The 23,853-nt window shown below is 43.3% G+C and overlaps 1 protein-coding gene across 10 annotated transcripts in view; it reads left to right on the plus strand.

The window, feature by feature from the left end:
* unc5cb (unc-5 netrin receptor Cb) overlaps nucleotides 1–23,853 on the plus strand; it is a 152,411-nt gene that overhangs the window by 106,626 nt on the left and 21,932 nt on the right. For all 10 annotated transcript variants that reach the window (XM_088281324.1, XM_088281323.1, XM_088281325.1 and 7 more), the window contains 3 exons: nucleotides 5,039–5,269; nucleotides 12,827–12,970; nucleotides 17,150–17,253. In XM_088281324.1, the coding sequence (XP_088137450.1) occupies nucleotides 5,039–5,269; nucleotides 12,827–12,970; nucleotides 17,150–17,253 (479 nt within the window). The remainder of the gene's footprint in view (nucleotides 1–5,038; nucleotides 5,270–12,826; nucleotides 12,971–17,149; nucleotides 17,254–23,853) is intronic.

Here is a 23,853-nt window from a genome sequence, read left to right on the forward strand (position 1 = left end):
TGTGAATGGAGTGGAGACTCCAGAACTGCGACGGCAAATTTATGTCGGCGGTGTTCATCCGCCCTCTTCCCCGGCACAGTAAATCTGCTTGAGGATGCACGCTCGGAATATATGGTCAGCTTATCTGGCACGGGGGTGTCACTGCACCGACATTCAGACTCTGTTATCACAAGACACACACACACACACACACACAATAGAATATATATGACCTGTGAAACCCACAAATATCTCACCCTTCAGTATGTGTGCAGCAAGACGGTAAATAGAGCCAACATTGGATTGATGACGACAAGTGCATGTACTGGGGAGTACATTAGTAAGACAAACATAATTTTTTTTTCTTTTGTATATAATGTATTTAAGAAAAAAAAAAACTAACGCCTTCCCGAGTGCATAAACTAGTCCTACCCGACTCTAGAAATGTCGGGAAAAGCCGACTGAAAAACGGTCACGCCCCCCCCCCCTGTTCATAGGAGGGTGTGTACATTTACGCAACCACGTTATCTGTTTATTTTCACATCTTTTCTCAAACACGACCAGACACGCCGACATCCGATGAGATTCGATGCCAGAGCTGTTGAATATTTAAAAAAATAAAGAAATAAATATTGACAAACAATCTTGCCATATTTTGCCAGTTCTGCAGAAGCTCACAGTATGAGGCCGATCACATCAAACCACAAGCACAGCTCTAAACATATTGTTGGACGGATATCGGTGTTGCGGTGTCCATCAAAATGGAATATTAATTTACTCAAAGCAAAAGCAACTCCCGAATGCGATCTCATTAGACGGCAACAAATGAAACGAATGTCAATCAGTTTCCCGCCGGTGCACTTTTTATGCACTCATTTGAATATTTCCGCTCGCATGGTTTGCGCGGGTGACCGCAAGGATCTCATGGAAACCTTCTTCTGTTTTTTGTTTTTTTTTCCTTCACTCACAAAAGAGACCTCTTAAAACATTTTGTCATGAAAAATGAATTAGCAAACCGACAAATGTTTTGGGTCTTGAAAAGTGCAGAATGAACGATGACGTCATTTTCAAGCGGATGTGTGAAAGGTCATACGGTAATATCAGCTGTTCCTCGCAGAGGATAAAGAATATATGCTGGTGTACATGTGCTGCGCCGGCGTTTGTGTTCAACTATTTGTTGCTTGAAGCGTCCTAACACGCTTTTTGTTTCCAGCAAAATCTCATCGTGCGAGTCTCTCGTCTTCCTCTGGCCGAGAGCGTGCTTTATTTCATACGTAATGATGCCAGTGTCACGCTGTCATCCTTTTAATAGCGCCACACTCCCGCGACTCGGCGCCGCTGCCAAGACCGGCTCCCAAAGCGCTTGATCCGCTCCCACGTGGTGAACGAGCCTCCCTTCAATTCTGCATTCTACCTCGTTCGTTCGGTAACAGGCGCGAGGACAAACTTGCGTGTTTTTAATCGCTCCCATCTTCAAAAATGAAGCCTTGACTATCCATTTGAACAAATATTCCCTTTTGCCTCCCCGACGATTCCCTAATATGAGTCAGCAAAAGTCACCCTCATTAAGAAGCAAAATACAATTGGAATCAAAGCGAGTGCCGCGAGGACACGTTTCATGAACATTTTAAAGACAATTTAGCAGCGTGGGGATTAAAATCAAGCCACATCATTACAAATATTTAACAGGGGAATTTATATTGCATTTGAATCAAACAGAACCGAATTGTGAACAAAATGAGCGTCCTTTTTGGTGTTTCGAAGCGGTAAGTGCGTGTTATGTCAAATAAAAACCACAAAAGACGAGCAAGACGTGGCAAACCAACTCGATTGGGAACTGTAAACACGAATGAAGCGTGCTTTCCCATTTGCTGCGATTCGTTTTGAACAAAGCGGTCACACTTGGACCAAATCAAACCATCTCAAATTTTGCTTCCGAGCCAATTTTGGCGAAGCTCGGTTGGTGGCGAGCCGGCGTTCCGAACCCGAGCCAATCGGATTGGCGGTGGAGCCGATCAGGTTTGAACTAAAACGGCGCCTCGGTGATGTCACCACGGGAAGTCCGGGTTTGGCATTGGCCAATCGACAGCGAACTTTCAACTCGCCCGCCAAATATCCGTCGAATTAGCCAACACATCTGCGCACGTTCGAGAACATGAAAACTAGCAAATTGCGGAAATCGAATCCAAACGAAACGAAACGCTGTTTGGGAAAAGTTGAATTTCCGAAGAGCCGTTTTTTGGGCCGTCAAATATCACACTTGTCGTCCAGTATTTACTCGGATGCGCGTTTGAATCCGTTTGATTGCTTGTCTCTTCGCTTTCCAACAAATACCGTATGATGGATGTAGTTGAGAGAAGGAGCAAAGTAATGATGAGCGTTGATTTTTTTTTTTTTTCCTTCGTCCTATTTTCAAGGACCGCTTCCATTCATGTCCGATGTAAAAATTCTTTCAGCGAGGAAGTTGATGAATTCGAATATCTGTGGGCAAGTCTGGCACGTCCCCCTCGGCGAGCATGTGTGCGCTTTCATGATCGCCTCAGATCTCTGCCGCTTTGCAGCTCCACCGCGAAGCGAAAGAGATGGAGAGATAACGGCAATGGCAGGTGAAAGACGGTGAACACAATCTGGAATGAGTTTCCGTCAGCTGCGGCTGGCGTCCGGGCTCCCCTGGTTGAGCGCGTGGGCGGATCGAGGGCCGAGGAGCGAGCCGGAACCCGGTCGGCGTCTGCGAAGTCGTCAAGAGGAAAGAAAAAAAAGCATTTGATGAAACTCGAGAAGGTGCGAACAAGCCGCCAGGCCGAAACGGTCCGAGGTGCCGTCAGGTCGCATGGAAAGTGCAATCCGATGGCGAGTCATCGAGTCACATGACAAGCGGCGAATGTGTGAACGCTGATCGTACGTTGAATTTGAAGCGCCCCGACTTCTTTCTTCTTAAAGTCAACACGTAGCTAATTAATTTCACAGACTCGAGAAACAACTCCGTCCTCTTCCGTCGTATTAACGGGAGCCCTACTCTTTGGATGAGCAGTGGCTCATTTGCATAAAACAGGACCGCCCCCTCTAAACCGGCCACGTTCAGAAACGCTCAACAGAACGGGCGAACAGGCTGCTTTGGTATGTTCATAGGTCACGTCAGGTTGCGGAATTTACCGAAGATGAACCGCAAGGTAAACAAGACGCCTCAAACACCGCAACTACCCCGCCTCCCGCGGTGAGGATGGCCTCGGTCACGCTACCCCCCCCCAAGCACGAACCGCCCACTCGCCTCACTCGACTTTTCATTTCCCAGCAATCATCTCGGGGGGGCCGTGGCAGGTATGGAGGCAGAGATAACATTAGAGAGACATCACAGGGAGATATGTGGCCGTGAGACGGATGATTCAGCGCCGCAAAGGCAACCAGGAGGCAACCTCTGTCAGACATCAAGGCTCCGGCGTGTCCGCACAGGACCGGGGAGGTGGGGGGGACACATGAGCACGGACCAATTACGGATGCACTGAGAAACTTTTTTTTTTGTTCTCCTCGACAACGATCAAGTAAAAACAGAAAAAGTTTAGCGTTCAGTCAGTATGCTGTCAAAACAATCCGAAAAAAAAACAACATCCGGACAGGCAAAGAAGACTGGAGTACGTCTCCCGAACCATTTGAAGTGAGATTTGATCTCAAGCTATTTTCGGTACTTCATATAGTTTAAAACAGGTGTGGGAAAACTACGGCCCGGGGGCCACATGCGGCCCGATAAAAGTTTTAATCCGGCCTGCCAGATTTAAAAAAAAATGAAATGAATAAACTTACTTTGTTAATGTTTTCTTTTCTAAATACTCTGGTGTGTCAAACAGATATTTTGTTGGAATGCTTTTGTTTCAAATTAAATTTAAATTTTCTCCAAGGATGTGAGGTGACCAAAACACTCCTGGTCAAATTTTAGAACCAATCAAAAAGTTTGCCCGCCCATATGGGAACACGTTCATTTTGCAGCATGCATATTTTCTCAAACTAAAGTCGCTCTTTTGTTGACTTGACTCAGAAGTTTTTAGTTTTTTTCGGACCTGTATTTAAATGCAGCCCCAAGGCGCAATTCCATTGGTATGGGTCCAAGATAGTCCTCAGGTGTTCCCGCAAACCAGCGTCAAATGTTTTATTGTCTGAAAGAAAAGGTTTTGGCCAAAAACAATGGCTTGGCCCCTTTTAAGGATTTGGGGTTTGTTCCACATCCTGTCTCCTTCTCCTGAATTATTCATGCCTTACCGGATCAATGGTAAGAATAGAACAGTTCTGGAGGTGACGAACAGGGGTGACAAATAGGCTTCCTCTTCCTCCTCTTCAAAGGAGAAGTTCCCCGTGCTCACCCGCCCATGGTTTTGGTGTTTGCTGCCGCTGCGAGTGTTCGCTCGCGTTTGCGGCGGCGACGCGCGCCATTATAGACGCAAAGATGAAAGCGACTTGTAATTACAGGGAAGCGTATCTGTCGACTGCAGAAGTATTGGAGGAATGGCACAAAGTGGGCCAGGAGCCTCAGGTCATTAGATCTCCTGTGCGCGCATGTGTGTGTGTGTGTGTGTGTGTGGGAGCCAGTGAGACAAAAAGCACGACGGAGGAAAGCGAAACTGAAACTGGGCGACAGCTCGCAACGTCAGTTGATCTGAGTCTACCACCGAACTCTGAAATGTAGTTAAATCCACACAACTTTAGCGGTGACGCATTTGGGTGTCCGCTATGAGTCATCTCATCTCTTGCGCAACAGCGTACAGCTAGCTAGCTAGCTAGCTAGCTATGCCTACACATTGAACGCGCCTCTTCCTAACCATGCCGAAAGTTACATCACAACTCTGCGACGTCCCATTCCCAAACAAATAGGTGATGCTGCGGTTAAGCCCGCCTCTCTTCCAATGATCAAAATGACCCCCGGTAGCCTGTTAGCTTGCAAGCTAGTTCGTCCCGGTGGGATATATTCCAGCCATTTGAGGCTTTAAGTGGATATATTTTCGTGGTTCTGCTTGTCGTAGGGATAAGATAGTTGAAATAACCTCAATCTTCCTCTTCCTGTTCCCCGTAGTGGACGACGACTTCATAGGTCTCAGCGAGCTGCCGGAAACTTTCCCTTCGGACCCGCCTGAGCCACTGCCCGTCTTCCTGATGGAGCCCGAGGAGGCTTACATCGTCAAGAACAAGCCGGTCAACCTGTACTGCAAGGCTACGCCGGCCACGCAAATCTACTTCAAGTGTAACAGCGAGTGGGTGCACCAGAAGGAGCACACGGTGGAGGAGCGTGTGGACGAGAATTCGGGTAAGAAGAACCGCCTCGTATGAGCGACACAAGCCAGTGGCTTCTTCTTACTTTGGGAACCAATCAGATGGTGCTGTTGGCACGCCAATCTGCTTCTGCAAACACTCAGAGAAAGGATCGGCAGTGAATCTCCGGCAAGCTTGTTTTTTTTCCACTGAATTCTCAACCCCCGAAGGTACCGCTGCTATTACGCCCAACATTGCCGGCACTGATTGGCTACATTCAAATTGTCTTGCTTTCATTCCCCCACAGGTACAAATCATTTCACATTTGCGCGTTTCCTCCCCGTCACGCACACATTCACACATCGCCGTTGCGCTTCAATCCCTAACACGGACTGAGAAGAGCAGATCCAAAAAGTGTGTTGCAGCCAGCCAGCATATAACGCGAAGGCGTATTGAAGTTTTGCCCTTTTGCCTGAGATGTTACTCGTGCTTTGTGTTGCTTATTGTTGTTGCAAAGAAGGCGTTTGAAGGTTTGGCCCTCTGTGTCAAAGGGGATTGCGCTAAAAGCGTCAACACGGAACCGCAGCCCACGCGTCACCACACCGAGACCCCCGCTCCGCAGCGGCCCGGGCCCACGGGCAACTTCCTGCGCACATATTCCTTCATTTACGCTCTTTACCACCACCCTACAAACACACGTCAACACAAAATCATTTCTTGACTCACACACACTCCAAAGACAAGGATTTGAGAAAAATGTACTTGAAACCGGACCTCAAATATGCTCGGCACGTATCCTATATGGAGCAATATTTCTTTTTGCTGCACTCCAGTCCTGTAGGTGGCGCTCTATGGGCCATTCCACCAAATCAGTGCCATTGAAATATATCGTTTTTTTTATTTGTCGATTGCTCATTGTTCTGATTGCATTTTTATCCAATTCACTGCCTTGGCTGGCAGGATGGCCGAGTGGTCTAAGGCGCCGTGTTCAGGACCCAGTCTCCCCAGGAGGCCTGGGTTCGAATCTCGAATTTCCCCATTGTGGGACTAATAAAGGACAAATTATTATTATTATTATTATTATTATTTATCGTCATCCTCTGGCATCTTTTTATACAAATTCAAATGCATTCCATTCCCAAACAAGATACTGTTGAAGTGACGACCTCTCCTAGTTTCTGATGAATGTTACTTTGGGTCAAAAGCTGCGCGCAGAAATGGAGTCTTTTCCGGGCAATAACCCGTGATGTCCTGAAAACAAGGACAAGACGGGAGACATCCAGCGGCATTTTTATGTCCCATATCCAAGCGACAAAGGCGGACGCGTCACATCAAAAGCTTTCAATACAAACAATTTGACCTTGAATGAGGCTGGTTAAAATGAAATAAGCAAATTCTCAAATGTGTTCTTGACATTCGACAGATATGAGAAAGCTTTGAAATGCGGCGCCGCAGACGAATTGATCAAGTGAGCTCGCCGCCGATTCAAGAATACAGCAGAAGGTTCAATGTCAAAGCAGGAGGATGAGCAGACCACAATAGAAAAAATAATCAGATGGCATTCATCAAACAAAAAACTACCATGAATGTTTAAAATAGATTTGTGCGACAAAGACGTTTTTTTGTTCTTTTTTATGACTTCACTTACTATTGCTATAATGCAAAGATAAAAAACCTCACGACTTGGACGGCATGCTTCCAACGGGGTCGTCAAACTCCAGATGAATGCAATCACAGAATTTTAGAATTTTGTTTTTGTGAATCTTTTCAATGAGCATCCTTCCTCTTTTGGCAAAATGGAGCGGTCGCAACACTTAAATATGAACAAAGAGGAATGAGCTTCTTTTCAGCCCTCTTTCATTTTTCCCAGTTAAAATTCTTGCAATGAACTCTGCTCCACTTCAAGAATTGGAAAAAAATGGCGCTGCGAATATGGAACATATTTTGGTGAGAAACGTTTTTTCAATTTATCCAAGACGAGATTGAGGGCGCAAAAAAAAAAAACAACAACTGACTGCTGCAATGAAGTGGTGGTATCATTTCGCGGCATTATCCATCAGTTGGAACGAAACAAGCGTCAGCAACCGGAAACACAAGGCTGCAATAAATGGAGCGCTGCAGCCAAGTGGAGACTGTGGAGCATCAAACTGCAGCAGCATCATACATCAGCCGGGATGAGACCCGCTTACAAACGTAAATAACAGATGACAAGGAGAGTCTCCTGTGTTTACCCGCCTTGGAAAAAAGACTACTTTATCTGAGATGAGAATGAGGGCAGCAAGAAAACGGCACGCTGCAGTCAAATGGAGACTGTGGCGCGTACAATAATAGCACAGCACCACATAAGAATTTTTTTTTTTTTTCAAAACACAGAGAGAGAATTGTGTCATGAAATGAGCTGGTGCTGTTGGCCCCGCCCCCAGTGGGGCAAATGGCCGCACATGAAAGAGGCTTGAAAATAATGCAGCCGCAGCCAAACGTGTCTTTGGAGAGCGAGTGACCAGACAGAAAGCGCTCAACTTAGTGCACGCCAGTGGGCAAAGTCACCATACATCATGTCTGATCCAAGCTAGTAATTGTCTTCCTTTCGGCCTGTCAGCGGCCCTCGACAGTATTAACATTGCCTGTGATTTAAAATGCAATTACACGGCGCAGTCTTTATGACCCGTGTTTGAGCGGGTTACCATGGCGAAGAGAGTGATTTTTTATTTATTTTTTTTTTAATTGGTTCGGGGAGTTGGAACGATAAGACTTACTTGTTGTTTGTTAAGCAATTAGTGTCGAGGCTGCTGCGCTTTTTTTTTTTTTTTTTTTTTTGGTGCGCTTGCGAGTGAATAAAGGGGCCGGCGGTGGCCTCGGAGAGCCTTTAAAAGCAATTCGAGAAGCACGCTGATGACAACTGTGAGGATATGAAGTATTTGATTGGGCACAAACGCCAATCAATGACAAGAATGATGATCTGTCACCTGCAAAACTGAGCGAAAAGCTTTGATTTGGTAGTGATGTTCTGTTTAAGATCGGACACACGCACGACAAATTACAACCTGACCTGATTCTCAAAACTAACTTGTTTTTAAATCGGAAGTTCCCATGTGTGACAAATGTGCAGACTGGAGCAGATCCAACAGGAAGTCATTCGCCCAAAATAAAAGTGAGGGATTTTGACTTTGATAAAGAGATTTGGTTTAGTTGAATTAATTTCCCCCAATGCATAATGCATAAAATAAACTTACCAAACTCTTTTTTAAAGATTGTTTTGCCATGAGTGATGCGGCAAATAAAATAATGAGCAAACTAAAAAAATGTTATAGCCAGAAATTAATCAGTACACATTAAAAAATAACAGCCTTCAAATTTTGCACCAAACTATTTTAATTATTTATTGTCTTAAAAAAAAAAAAAAAAAAGACAACCAAACACTCCTCCGGCACTTCAAATAATTTTGGTTTCAGTTTTCAATCATTACAATGGCTTGATAATGTGTAAAAAATAACATGGAGACAGCCAAATATTTTTGATTTGTCACAAATTGACCATATTTGGACATAGAAGATTTTTACCCAACAGCATCGATAGATAATTGTAATGGAAAGTAAACTCTCACTATTCTTCAAAAGCGAAATCTGCAATCTGTAATTGTGACCCCCTCATAAAGGTCTGTAATTGCCCATATATTCCACAAGGTGGCGACAAGACGGTTTTTGCTTTTTGACATGGCTATAGCCTGACTAAACAAAGTGAATGTTGAAGCGAGAATGTGCTCAAAGATTTCTTTGACTTTTTTCCGTTATTTCTAGCAGGGCCCGTTCATTTATCAATCAAACACGTAAAAATCAAGGTATACAAACTAATAGTCGCATTTACAAGGAAGTGCTGTTGCTTTGGCTTATTATTTGTAGTTCTGAAACTTTATTGTCTGCCCTGTAATTTTCTCAGCACGGAACACCTCACCTGCTGCTTCCTGTATAGTTTTTGTCTTTGTTCAGTGACGTAAAATGGGTCGCGCATTTTCTCAGAACACGTGATTGCGTGCGATTACGGGGGAGCACGAGACAGCCGAGCGCAAAAGTACATTAGCATTTTTGACAGAATGAACACATTTCTGCGAGGTAAAGGACTGTTTTGTTGTGCGACTTGGGATTAACACGGGAGGCAATTTGTGTCTGGGAACATGGTGAGCATACATCACTCAAAAGTCAAACATGAGAGGCCACCGGGGGGAGACGGATGAAGCATGCATTCACATGAGATGATTAAAAAAAAAGTTGCCCTTCAGGGGTCTTACATGGAAAATGTGGGCAGAGTATAATATTCATGTTTGGTCATTTTGATCATTCTGGGGATGTTAAATAAAATGAAAAAAAAACAGCATTGCCGATCACCTGGGTCGACACCTAAAGACCGAAATCAATCAGGAAGTCAGCCATTGTGGTTTTCCTGTGCTTGTACTTTGTATCAAAGACAAATGTGTTCCATTGCCCAGCTTTTTTTTTTTTTTTGCCTACGCCATCAAACGTGAGCGCAGCATGACATAAAAGTGGAATCACTTTGAGGATTCGCTCTGAAAACAGAGTGCTGTATTTCCAAGCGATCAAATATGAGCATCAGACTGAGCGAAGCCTCATGAAGTCACCGGATGAGATCAGCGGGCTTATTTCAGAGCTCGACTGATTCTTGCGACACGTTTAAAGTAGAGCACGTCGCGAAGCTTTTCACGCGGCCGACGTAAGACCCGTGAAGTCACAAATGACTCCCGATGTGTGCGCGGAGCTTGTCGTTCTCGGCGACTATCAAATTACATAGTAAACAATTCTAAATTGAAAAGTTGAGTCACCATTTTCCGCGTTTGGTCCTGCCAATCGTCATTGGTGGGACGTAACTAAAGACAGGAATATTGTTGCTCTACTTAATGTCTGTTGTTAATAATGTCCTTTTTTTTTTTAATTCCCTCTTTTTGTCTACATTCAACCAGGGCTGTCTTCTATGGAACTTTAGAGGCATATTTTGCAGCATAAAATCCTGAGAACCAATTCATCTGCCGCTTAGTTAAAAATCTATATATAAAATGTTTTTTTTTTTTTTGGTCCCTTCAGGTGTATAACAATAAAGATATCTATTTATATTATTTACATAAGGCATTTTTATCTTTAACTATCTATTTAACTTTTAGACAGAGAAAAAAAAATAAACTACACAGATCTGATGGAGTGGCTCTGATCGGCAGTCGTTTTGCATTTTATATCAAATCGGTGATCGGTTGTTATCAAATCCACAAAATAAGACATTACTGCAATCGCGTCGTTGCCGAATATTTTTAAATATTTTTCTTTTTTTGGGTGGTGTGTTGGTGCGCGTGAAGTAGTTCTTTAAATAAAAATGAATAGACTATTAGTCGTCTGACATCAGCCGAGGACAAAGGCTGACGTTTTCTGACCTTTGTGGAAGGAGATGAGCTCGGTTTTCTTTTAAAGGGGTCGGCCAGACACGGATCTCCCAAAATGAAGGACATTTCCGCCAATTTCAGCCGATGGATCGGCGCACCCCTCGTTATGTGTGAGTCCATCTGCCACGTTTCTGCAAGCACTCACGTCTTCTCCTCTGCCACTTCGTGTACTCTCTGTAAATTTTACATGAGCACTAAGCTGCGCGGGATGCGACTGCAAAAACCGAACAAGGCGTGTGTGTGAAGGCGCTGAACCCGAACTAAAATGGCATGTTCATTTTCAAAAGCGGACAGTTTCTCTGCCTCCCCCCCCCCCCCTCCGAAAGTCAAATCGCACCAGAAACCCGAGCGTCGATCCGCGGATATAAAACCGTCACAGCTGAGCTCAAATGGTCCGTAATTATTTTTATTCCCACTCCGGCTCATTTGGAGTCTTGCTTTGTCCCACCGCGCTGATTTCCTCACACGTCATGATGAGATTTACGGCACAGATCGGGGTTCTGATTGCGTTTAGTCACATTATGATGTCACGTCAACGCGGGCTCCCTAAGGTGTGCTAAACATGACGGATATGGGGAACAAGTATCTCACTTGCATAACAAGTCTGATCTTGTTGATGGAAATTAAAATGAGCGCAATAAATTTTGTTAAGCAGTTGGCAACGCTGGCCTTTTTTCCCGCAGATGTGTGTGAATACAGCTGTTGTAAAAGCGACGGACCTCCACGTTAAGCGCCAAAGGATCGTTTTCAAGGAGCGCTTTAAGTCATTCAAAGCATTCTCACGAGGCCTCGGCTGAATTTTGGGCGGCAAAAGTTAAACGCCGTTTTACGATCTGGATTGTTTTCCAGTAAGAGGAGCATTAGTGCACCTGCGAGTGACTCACAGTGCAAAAGGCTCAAAGAAAAAAAAAATACTTCCCTAAAGTCAAACACTAATAATAATAATAATGCAGTACAATTTAGAGGAAATTAATAATTACAGTATGTTACTTTTCTGGTAGTTTTATTCATATTATTAATTTTTTATATATATTTTTTAAATTAATTTCATTCATTTTTATCCAATTAGAATTTTGTGAGTTTTATTAATTAGTTTTAAATGTTCTTATTTATGGTGATTTTTTTTTGTATTAATTTTAGTTTTGACTTGAAGTTTTTTTGTTTGATTTGATTTTAATTATTTTATTTACATTTTTATATTGTTCATTAATTTTATTTATTTATGATGTCATTGAAATTTTCTATCATGCTTATTTGTCTTGACTGTTTTTATTTTTGAAAAAAGTTATTTTAGTATTTTATAGTGTTACTCTACTGCAGAGAAACAAACATGGGATTTAAATAGGGGTGTGTAGACTTTTTAATATCCATTGTAGCATAATTAATATTTTTTTATCTTGATTTATTGTTTTAATTGTACTTTTTTGTTGGGTATTTTTGGGAGTTGTATTAAATTTTATTGCACAAAGTCAGAAAAGTGTATTGAAGTCTGAAGGCGTGGTCCTGTGAGAAACAACAAACAAGTCAAACGAGTAAATGAATGTATTTGTGAACAATAAATGGACAGGAGACAGCTAAAAACGGTTGCCTGGTGTGGTTTTGCGACACTGATGATAGGGTCCGACTTTGGAACCCAAACAACATCGGCGTCTGCATCCCAAATGGCGGCGGATAATGGCGCAGGCTGGTAATGGAGCTGCCGTAATGGAGCGCGGGCAAATGTGCTCCCCAGTTGCAGAAAAAAAAGCCTTTTTGTTCGCGACCGTTTACTGGTAACATTCTTTGAAATGATTCAAAGTACAAATAAAGTTCTCCACCCATTATTTCAGTGCCCAAAGAATTCCGGGTAATCAGCTCTGCGGGGTAAGGTGGCATTTTGTCTTGTGTGTAGGATTTATTGGTTTGAGGCCTGGCACCCAGATGAGCACTAATCAGCGTGGTTAGCAAACAGGATTGTCTTCGGTGTAACGCTTCCAATCCGCCCCTGCGGGACCCCGAAGCTCAACGTTGTGGCTTTGGAATCAGGGCCGGATGCACACACCCCCACAGAGAGTCGATGTCCATTTACAAAGCTGGAAATCACAGTATTATATTGGGATCATGTGTGGAAAGATTTGTTGATTTTGTCCCATACGCACGTAAACATTTCACTTGCGTCCGTCTCCGCAGGCCTGGTGGTGAGAGAAGCCAGCATCGAGATCACTCGACAGCAGGTGGAGGAGCTCTTTGGACCCGAGGACTTCTGGTGCCAGTGTGTGGCTTGGAGCTCGGCGGGGACCACCAAGAGCCGCAAAGCCCACGTCCGAATCGCCTGTGAGTACTCTCGGCTCCCCTCTGTTGCCACTTTTCATCCCGCTTTTTAAGCTCCTCTTTTTACCGAAACCTGGGGAAGGTCCAAGCGAGAGCCTTTTTTGAACGCTGGCCCGGAATACTTGATGATACAGTAATTCCACCACCATCACCGTGGTTACACGCATGTTCAACAACACCACAGCTAGAAGTGGAATCTGCCATATGGAAATACCCTTTCCATACACGTTCGGCAGATTTTTATGGCCTTTTCGGCACACACATTTTTTTCCAAGGTCGTTAAACACACTTTTAGAATAACACAAACATATTTAAACATAATAAAATATGGAGAGAGAGAGAGAAATGCAACTCCAAAAAAAATATATCATCTAGCAACATACATCAATAATCATAGCCAAAGATGTACGTCGTAAAATGAACCGATAGCCGTCATTTCATATAGGCATAAAAAGCAGGATCGAAGAGGAATGACATTCAATCATCTTCAGCAAAAATGTTTATTTTTATTCTTCTTCTTTGACATTCACGTCATGTCCAACTAAATAGGGTGCTGCCGTCTAGTGGTCGACAGTGGAATTACACTCAAAATAAACGGGAGGTAGATTAAGAGAGAAAGAAATAAATGGCACAAAAAAGTCCGGGCTGGTCTGTTAAAAGTCGAAGGAAATGTGGGACACGTGGGACTCAAGTGTCCCTTTGAACGCAACTTTCCTTGTGTACAGTACAGCATCAACAGCGAAATGCACGAGTGTAAACACAGAAAAGAGGCCACAGCGCATGTTTACACTGCTATGTTCCCCGTTGATGGTCTTGATTTGTTCCCTCCACCCGCTCCAAAGCATCATAAAATAGTTTCCAAACGACGAGAGCCGAAGTTTGCGCCTGTTTGGGCTTTTTCTTTACTCCTTCAAAAACAAGCTGTCAATCAAAGGATGACGAAAGCCAGTCAGAGTTGACAGTTCTAGTTCTCGTTGCAGCATCAAGGCGATCGCGTTGCAACATAAAGCGCGTTACGTAACACAACAGCGGGCGTTGTTGTCATCATTGCACCTGAAGGGACGTCGTCTGTGCACTTTCAACTCCCGTCCACAGCTGCCTTTTCTCTAAATGCTTTACCGCACACCCAATTGCCATTATTTTCTCGCTTGTTCCGATACGGCGCTTGTTCAATGTCCAGCTCCAGATCTCGTGTCAGTAATGGAAACTGACAGAAAATGATCATGTGGTCGACTTTTTTTCCAGCTCTACATTAAATTGATTTGTTTGCGACTCTATGGGGGGTTCCTATGTGTTAGCATCAAGCTAGCGTATTTCAAGGAAAAGTTACAGTGTGTAGCGGTTTTTAATGTTCTTTGTTTCGTCTAGTTTAGCTCATTTTAGCTTATCTTAGCTTACTTTATCTTAGCTTAGCTTAGTTTAATTTAGTTTAGCTTAGTTTAGCTTAGCTTAGCTTCGTTAGCTTAGCTTAGCTTAGCTTTGTTTAGTTTAACATGAAATTTTAACTGGGTTTGGCAGTAAACAGCTTGAAGCCTCGTGTAAGTCTGCTTCCTCCCCCTGCTAGCAAAATACGGGTGAAACAACGTTGCAATCTGGTTTGGGTTACTCCTGTAAATATACGCTTCAGATACTGTAAATGGACGTCAAGAGAGGCATACACGAGCTGGGCTCTTCACTCGATTGTATTGTGACCAAACTGTTTCATCTCGACTCGTGGCAAAGAGAAAGGAGGTCACGTCGGCTGACTTGGCTCCAATCCGAATCACTTGGACCAAAAGCGGGCTGGCAGCAGCTCTGCGCCGCGTGTCGACTCGCAGCCACACTCTCCCTCTGTTTCCACCGCAGTTATTCCAGAACGGAGAGTCAGATCCACGTCTGTCGGTGCCCCATCGATCCCCCCGTGCCCCCCCGCTGCTCCGCCTCGTATAATCACCCATGATGAGCAGCCTGCCAGCGCTAACCTATCCCTCAAATCACAATGGACCCCCACTTCCCCTCCCATTAGCTCCCGCTGAATGGATTAGCTCCTCGACTGGGCTCGCTCCCCGGTTGGGCATCTTTTCGCAGCCAGACTCGATCGCGTTAGTATAATGGAAAAAATGGGCTTGTTTTGCTCTCCTGCTCCCATCCTCTGAACATATACACTTGAATCAGATTGTGAGCCGCAGCCAGCGCTAAGATGTTGTTGTGCCGCTCACCAAAGTGAACGCGTTTGTGCTGGAGGACAAACAAATGCCCAAATTTCTTGTGATAGAAGAGATGACTTACAAGAGAGCGGCAATGAGCGGATTTTTCACACGGAGCCGATGAAACAAATGAATCAAATCGCTGCTTTTGAAATGACGAAAAGAAAGCGAATTGATTGTGTGGAGTTGTTTGTGTTTTATGGACAAAACAAAATGTTTGACGGTTCCCGAGAGGCTCACCGGATTGCTTGGAGAGGACGAAAAACATTCGCAACACCCCAAAAATGCTCCCTAAGGCGCCATATGGGGTAATGAGTGAACTCGTCCAACAGCTTTTTCGTGGTTCACAGTCGACTGGAGTGTTGTGAGAAGCAAGGAACAAAGACGTTGAAATTCCAAATAAGCTGGCATGTGAGTCATTAGGACGATGGCAAAGTTGCGAGCAGCAATTAACGCGCCCTCTCACCCCTCTTTCTTGGTAAATGCGCAAAATGATCATCAAACTTTGGATACAATTCGGCGCCCATTTTAGATAGCACAGGCTAATTAGCTTGGCAAGTTAGCGAAACATATCTGTCTCGTATAAAGCTATTGGGGCTCTTTTGGCCAAATTACATTCGGTTTCGTTGTTGCAAAAAAAAAAAAAAACAAGCCCTGGAGTTTGCAAAAAATGGCTGCTGCCAACCAAAATGGCCGATGACCGGTTAAACGGACAATTAGTTAAGAAAAATATTATGACAGAATAAATCGTTTATTGTTCCTCTTACAACTGATGCACAATTAATTCAGTAATTCTTTTGTTAACCACTAGAGGGAGCCCGCACACCTCGAGTGGCATTTGTACCACACTTTGACACACTGGATTTGGAGTCTTCTGTTGATTTTTACTCGTGCTTACAAGAGTTCACATTTTTTTTATTGGTATCTCTGTGTTCTAGCATGATGGAAACGGTAAAAAGAATATTACCGCATACATTTTTTCCTCTAGAGTATAACACATCATCCTCCTCTCTTCTCCTGTCATATTTCAACACAAAAGTAGACGGCAGAAAACCTTCTTTCGACTTCAAGTCACAAAATACTATCAATGCAAATTTTTGGATTCACCTAACACCCCCCCACCCCATCTTAGTTTCCCCTTTCACGCCCGCTCACCAAATTCCTTTCCTCCCCGTTCCTCTCCATTAGCTACAGGATAATCTTAAATATGCCCCGTCAGTCAGTCGATCGCTTCAGATTTCACAGCAGCCTTTTATGGAAATGCCACGTCAACCATTTTAGCCGTTATTTTACTTTTTTGTGTATATCAACGTGTTCCCCCCTGAAGACGTACAGTACGTATTCCTGGGTTTGCTTTATTTTATTGTCAAGAAAATAGTTGTGTTCCATTTTATGACTTGCAGGTGCTTCATGTAGGGGCGTGAGGGTGATGAGACGTCTGTGGCAAATGGCCCAAATAAACAAGTGCGTGGAGAGCACTGTTGTCATTTCGAAACACCGAGTAGTAAATGAGTGATATCAAGTCAAATGTAAAGAATTCAACTGTTTTTTTTTTTGCGCGATTGAATGTCATGATCTTTCTCGTGTGGTGCTGTTTTAATGTTCCCAAAAAATCCACTGCGCATAAATTGGTGAAAATCTCGACAATGTTTGCACAGAGCTCAAATGGGCCAATTATATCGACAAAAGAGTAATCAGCTGGGCCCTATATTTAAATATAGGAAAATTCAGGGGAGGAAAGGACTGCACTTGATTAATGATTCATTCAAAATGTGTCCCACAACAAAGGTTAAATAATGAACACACTTATCATGGTTTTTTTTTTTTTTTTTTAAAAAACAGTTCTTAAAGACTGCATACAAAAAATACTAAAAGTTAAATACAATAGAACTGAAGAGAGGCAGTGGTTCTTTTTTTTTACCACTAGAGGGAGCCCACCTCCCACAACTATAAACTCTACACCTATTAACGTAAAATGCCATTTTCTGTGTTTCAGACCTGAGGAAGACTTTTGACCAAGAACCGCTCGGGAAGGAAGTGTCTTTGGAACAGGAAGTGTTGCTTCAGTGCCGCCCACCCGAAGGCATCCCATTGGCTGAGGTAAGGGATGAACAAAAACATTATTGTTCGCCTTGGCTTTGCTTTTATTTTTTTTACGCTGTTTGCATTGAAGGTATGGACATTCTTTTTCCACTGCCGCTTTCTGGGCTATTTCAACTGTTTGGTTAACACAGCTAATAAAATTTGAGAGGAAGGACTGAAGAAGAAAAAAAAAAAAAGAGAGAATCAAACCAGCTGTGACCCTGTGTTACTTCCTCCGAGTCTACAGTAGAAGATTATAAAAGTGCATTTGAAAAGGTTCACTTGAGATTGCAGGAACATAAATAGAGGATGAAAGACGAGATTGATGTGGGATGGTGGGGGAGGGGGGCACTTTGGTGTATGCGTGTTTGTGTGTGTGTGTGTGTTTTGTGGTTGGTTCGGAATGAACCGTCAAGGCTTGCGATTGACCTGGAAACGGCGAGTTAACCGAGTGGAACTGCACAACATTTCTTTGCGCTCAAAGTGCTGACAGGCTAAATGGCCCAAAGTTTCAGGCGCTACTCAACAGATTGTCCTTAAACAATCCGTCCGGGCTTGAGTTGCCTGCAGCAGCCGTAAAAGTGTCTGCGGCCGGTTCTTCCCGTCTGCTGCGGATTTTGCTTGGTGCGCAGCGGGGTGCTTCGCAAATGGATGACCATGATTGGTCAGCGAAGGAGTCGAAGGACTTGTCGCTAACGTCGCTGTCTTGTCAATGCTCAATTGACGAGACGTTCATTTTTTTTTTTCGAGTGCTCGTCTTCATTTTGGGTCAGCAGGGGAGCTGGAGACAACCCCGGTTGAATTTTGATGAGAGGTTCTAGAATTTGGCATGACTGCTTTTGTTTGACTTTCATTTGATGCAATTATGCGGCTTGGTTGAAGATTTTTTTCTGCTTGAATATAGTGTCCGGGGTTACACACCTCTCGGCCCACCCCCACTTTTCAGATTCTTTAATTACTCCCCATTACCTCGTGTTTAAAAAAAAAAAAAAGAAAATTTTCCCATCCCTCAACTGAAACCCAGCTGGACAGAAGAGAACGTTGTATTGAGCGGAGAAAAAAAAAAACAGATGTGCGGCGTTTTGGGTTTCATCTGGATCTAAAGAAATACGTTACAGACGCGACGGAAAGATCTGTCATATTTCACCCGCTGACGAAGAAAAACACGACACGGGGAAGATGAGATGTCTCGAGCCGGTGCGGTTACTTGGCTGGCTGCAGTGCCGACTGCGGTCGGAGTCGTAAAAAGCCAAACACTCGTGGCAATTTTCTTAGGAAATGGTGCTGACTGCATGCAATTGACTTTGTTGGACTTACTTCTGTGGAGTTCCCATATCATCCAACTTTGTAGTTACTTCGAGACACTCTCTTTGCTTTGGATCATAGTGAAGACATGGTTAGCGTTCGCCTGAGAATTTAGTCGATTTAAAAAAAATAATAATAATAATTTTTTACCGAAAGTCAAACTGTGTGTCTGGCTGTCTGCCTCCCATAGGCAGTTTTGCAATCCAAGTCGAATATTATTTTACTGTTAGTTTTCTTGTTGTAAAGACCCAAGGATGATGAACAACAGCAATCAACGCCAAAAAAAAAAAAAAAAGAACCAGAAACTTAACAACCAGCAGCAAAAATTGCCACCAAAAATCAGCAAACACACAAAAAAATGCACCAAAGTGGCGAATGATCTAATTGGTTGCGATTTATTTATTTATTTATTCTTTTTTTTTTTGTGAATTATTTTATTAGTCTGGTGAGATCCCGAGAGTCATGCATGAAATAAGATCCTATTTTCTCTAATCCAACATCCACACACTTTAGCGGTCTTCAGTCTTTTCTTCTGAACGCTTGAAAGGTCACTTTTGAACACAGAAAAATTTAAGACTGGAAAAACTGCGATCCCTGGCGTTCTTTTTTTGGCAACGTTTTAAAGTGGCACATTTAACTCATTCACTGCCATTGACGGCTAAAGACGTCAACGATCTTTTTTTTTTTTTACTTGGCTGGTAGAGAGATGAGTTTAATGTCCTGTACTATGATTTTTTTTTTTAATTGAACCACAAACAACATGTCAGGTTTTTCAAGGAAGAAGCTAAATAATACGGTAAACCTCAAAGAAAAAGTGAGCGAGACTCATCGTCACCGTCAAACTGTCTTGCCACTTGCTTTCATGTGTCTGACTTGGATCCACGTCATCATCTTTGAAACGGATTCCAAGGATGAGGATTACTGTTGAATGGCGAGTCATCGGAAGAACAACAGTGTGGCTGATTGAGAAAGGGGGCCCCGCTGCCATGATGAAGTCCACTGGCATTGCGGAAAAGAGAAGGAATTTGTCAACCAAGAACAAAGTGGTTTGAATTAAAAGTGAGACGCTGCGGACTAAATGCATTCACAGAGACTTTAAAGCCAGTGTGGGCAAACTACGGCTCGGGGGCCAGATGCGGCCCATTAAACGTTTTAATCCGGCCCGCCAAACTGGAAAAAAATGTTTCCACATCTCACTCGGTACCTCTAGTGACCATTTCCACTGACTGGTGCTTGAAAGCAGCTCTGACGGACTTAAAACTGAAAACTCTTCAGCTGTTATATTTGCGAATGAAATGACGTTGTTAGTGGAAGTAGTTTTGATCTCCATGCCTGTAACGCCCGACAGCGCTTCAGGGTTTCACACGCGTCCGACCCTTTTGCGCCCCCGAGGCCTCATTCGGTAGATATCGGAGGTATGTCACCTTAGTGACTTCTTGGCCTGTCAAGAAGTACACAGCTTGAAAAAGGCGACGTGTGTGTTCATTAAAGTGACCCCAGGAGAGCGGGTGGGAGGGGGGGTTCACTTTCAAGGCTCTGTGGCAGCTGAGTCGAGATTGACCCCCGGGCGCTCACGTGTCAATCACGTCAAGCTTTGTCTGCGGTCGACTCTTAAAGTCCTCTCTAAGTCATGACTCTACCTTTTCGAAGCGTGTTTGGAACAGAAGGAGGCAACAACACTCTGAAATGCAAGTGATTCTTTGTTTATATTTCCAAATAAAGCGGAGAAAAATGCCTCTTTTTTTTTTTCCGGCAATCTGGAACTGTTGGGAAGGTGAATTGCTCTGTGCCAGGTGTTTGCTTTTTTTTTTCTTTTAATTTAACATGGAAATGAGGTTTTAATGAGCGAATCCTCTTTTTTTTTTAAGCCAAACACTTTCCTAATCACCCCAAAATGTGTTGGAGGGTGTTTTTGAACTTGTGAGCCGCTGTGCTTATTTATATCCTCGCTGCTCCTCAAATGACATCCCCGCTTTAATGCGACTCTGCAAGCAGCCCACACAGAGAAAAAAAAGAAGCTTCGCATTCGTAATGCGTATGAGCATGGATTGTAGATTGCGTATTCACGCAAGCTAACGTATCGATGTTGGCTAATTGAGTATAGCCTACCGTCGCTAGTTACGACGTACTGTAACAAGAGATGAAGGACCGACACAGCCACAGACACTTTCAATTTATTGAACAAATGGCAAGAAAATCAACCCATAACGACGACATTGAAACGAGCTGACAATTGCCAAAAGTCGCAAAAAACAGACTGGCCAGTTAGCAACCGGCACGCTACATTGTGATTTGCTGACGCCCACGTCACTCACCAGGTCAGGCCATTTCTTTTAAAGCCATAAAATGCTGAAGTGGAGCGGGACAAAAATAATACCTGAACCTCAATTATAAGAATGTAAAATCAACGAGATCATCTGTAAATTACTCAAATCAAAGTATCCATTTGAAGCGTTAACGTCAACATGACTCCAAGTATTAAAATCACAAAAGGTTCAAAAAAAGAACCTTTCAGCAACCTCAAAAACACACAAAGAGACTCTTTTGCCATCTCTCCTTCTGGGTTGTTGAGATTTTCACAGCTTGACATTTCCATACTTGTCACGCGGGGCAGATGCGCCACATATGTTCCCGTTACCTTGCTGTGAACGCTTGAATAATTAGCTTGTAAGTTGTTTTGCGTGTGTGTGTGTGTGTGTGTGTGTGGCACGTCCTCCAGGTGTGTCATTTAAGGCGCCTCAAGGTAGACCCATACAGAAAGAGCTCAAGACGACACGTTGTGCTCCGCGTTCTATTTGTGACGGAACGCTGATGAGTAATGAATGACGTCGTCTTGCCCAAACTCATAACAAGTGAGACCAATGTGTAGCGTGTGTTCCAAAATATTCCATTTGGCAAATTAGAGATGCGTTGGCGTGCAACATTCCACGCCGTGGTCAGTGCCACATGGCCCCCTAAAAGCGCCGACCGCTAAATTGGTACATCCAGCCCCAAAAAAAAAAAAAAAATGTATTTCATAGCCTTTATATCAATACTTTAACATTTTTATGTGGAAAAGAAGTCGGAGGCTTAAGGCAGCGATCGGCACAATGTGTGCCATAAAAGGAGCTTGGAAAGAAAAAATGTTTTCCAAGTTGTCATGGCAGCCCCGGATTGCCAAATTTAGCGCTTTGGAACAACAGACCCGCCGAGGCACCGCTCATTTTGCTGCTTACGTTCCTCGGCCTTTGTCAAAACGTCTCCACTCCATTTAGTTCTGAGGTCACTGAGTTAAAATTTTTAAAGGAGTTCAAATGTTTTCGATTCATCTCCAGAGTTAATGCTTTCACATTTTGACAGCTCTACTTCAAATGTTGCGAGCAATCTGCACAATGTTGCATTTTCCAGAAAAAAAAAACTTGATAAATGATATACAGTAGTTTCCTAAGTCATATATTTCATTTTTCATATTTATATATCTATATATATATATATATATATATATATTTTTTTTTTTTTTATTATTTTTTTTGTCAAACACTAAAACTTTCTAACGACAATCTGTGTGGGCGTCGTGATTATATTATTTTATTAATAGTAATGGTCATATTTTCTCGTATTTTCATGAAATACTTTGCTCCGGAACAAACGGATCAAAGCGGGCTGTCACAGTAAAGTAACTTTTTATTATTTTTGTCGCTCCTTTTTGCTGTATGGCAAACTTGTGTTTGAGAGACAGCCTTGATCTCAATTCATCGCCGCTGACCTTCTACTTGATGTTTTCTCAAGCGCTTAGCGCATGCCTTTGTACTTGCGATATAGGCGCCGATTCACATGGCATGATGGATGATGAATTCACATCTTCCTCCTCCTCCACATTGTACATTCACTTTTTTTTTTAAGGGGGTTTGGAGGAGGGGGGGGGTGGCTATATGTCCACTTAGTTCTGATGTATTTCTGATGTATTTTCCTCCTTCTCTAAAGCTCGTGTTTGACTCGCCGTCTCTGCGTCTTGCCGACATGTGGCATTTTTTTCCCCGGTTAATGGCCCAAAAAAAAAAAAAATGTGGCAATTACTTCTTCCGGAACTTCCACTGCCAATCAGGAGCTAATGAGGGGGTGCGTGTGGGGGGAGGGGGGTGGAAGTTATGCGATTTGTGGAGAAATGTGATGTTGAGTCGGGCTTACCTTCTCATCTCTGCTTTTATTAATGAGTCCTAATTATAGTCGGGCGAGGGAAAATGTGAGGACTGCACCGTGGCTTGCTCGCTCTCTCTCTCTTGTCTTTCTCGCTCTACCACTGCCTGTCCCTCGCCCCCCCCCCCCCCATCCGCAACCCTCCCCTCCTCCCACATCCTCCCCAACAGCACCACATCTACACTGAAAAGCTTTTGTTCAATTTTTAATTACTCGCCCGTATCAAAGTGGTCTTGACATCCGAACGCGTCGCGTCTGCAGAGGCCGTCGCTGTGATTGGTGCAAAAGAAAAATTGGACAAGAAGGGGGGAGGGGTTGAGGGGGAGTTTTTCTTTTTGCACAGCCCGTCAGTCTTGTTTTGTCGTACTTTATTTGTTCCATTAGAGGCACGGAATGGCAATCATAACATTATTGTTAGTCATCAAACTTTGTTGTCGTTGCACAATGAGGCACTAAGACGAATAATGACAATGTAGGGTTTCAAACTGGGGTTAAGGTTTGGAAGTAGGGTTTTAAACTAGTTCAGTGGTTCAAACTAGAATTAAGGTGAAGAAGACGGCGTTTAAACAAGGGTAAGGGTTTCGAAGTAAGGTTTCAAACTGGGCTTAGTGTTAAGAAGTCGGGTCTCAAAGGAGGATTAGGGTTTCGAAATAGGGTTTCAAGCAACGGTTCAATTTTGAAGTCGGGTTTAAAATTGTGGGTTAAAAATTAGGGTCAGTGCTTCAAAGTCGGTTTTAAAACTTGAAACTTTGTGGCAGTGTTGTCTATTTTTATTTTTTGTGTTAAGAAGTTCTATTGTCCTTAAAAAAAAAAATTACAAATTTTGGAGTGTAGCTTTTCTCTGGAGGCTGGAATGGATTCTTTATTCCATTTCTATCAATGTGAAAAAAGACAATTTGATAAACACTCCTTTGTCAAAAACTTGGTATAACTACTCAAGATAGCGCCAAAGCATTACTTTTATACCAAACAGATTTTTGGCCTCTTTCCAATGTAGTTCCTTGGCGCCAAAGCACTACTTTATATAGGCTTCGGCACCCGTGTTTTTCGAATGCAAGAACCGTTTTCTTTTTTTTGTTTTTTTTTTAGCAAATAACAGAGAATAGGTTGTCAGAAAATGTAGAAGTACAGATTCCT

This window comes from Idiotropiscis lumnitzeri, chromosome 18 (assembly GCF_059441095.1).
Source record: "Idiotropiscis lumnitzeri isolate Australia: NSW breed Sydney's pygmy pipehorse chromosome 18, RoL_Ilum_1.0, whole genome shotgun sequence".
Lineage (NCBI taxonomy): Eukaryota > Metazoa > Chordata > Actinopteri > Syngnathiformes > Syngnathidae > Idiotropiscis > Idiotropiscis lumnitzeri.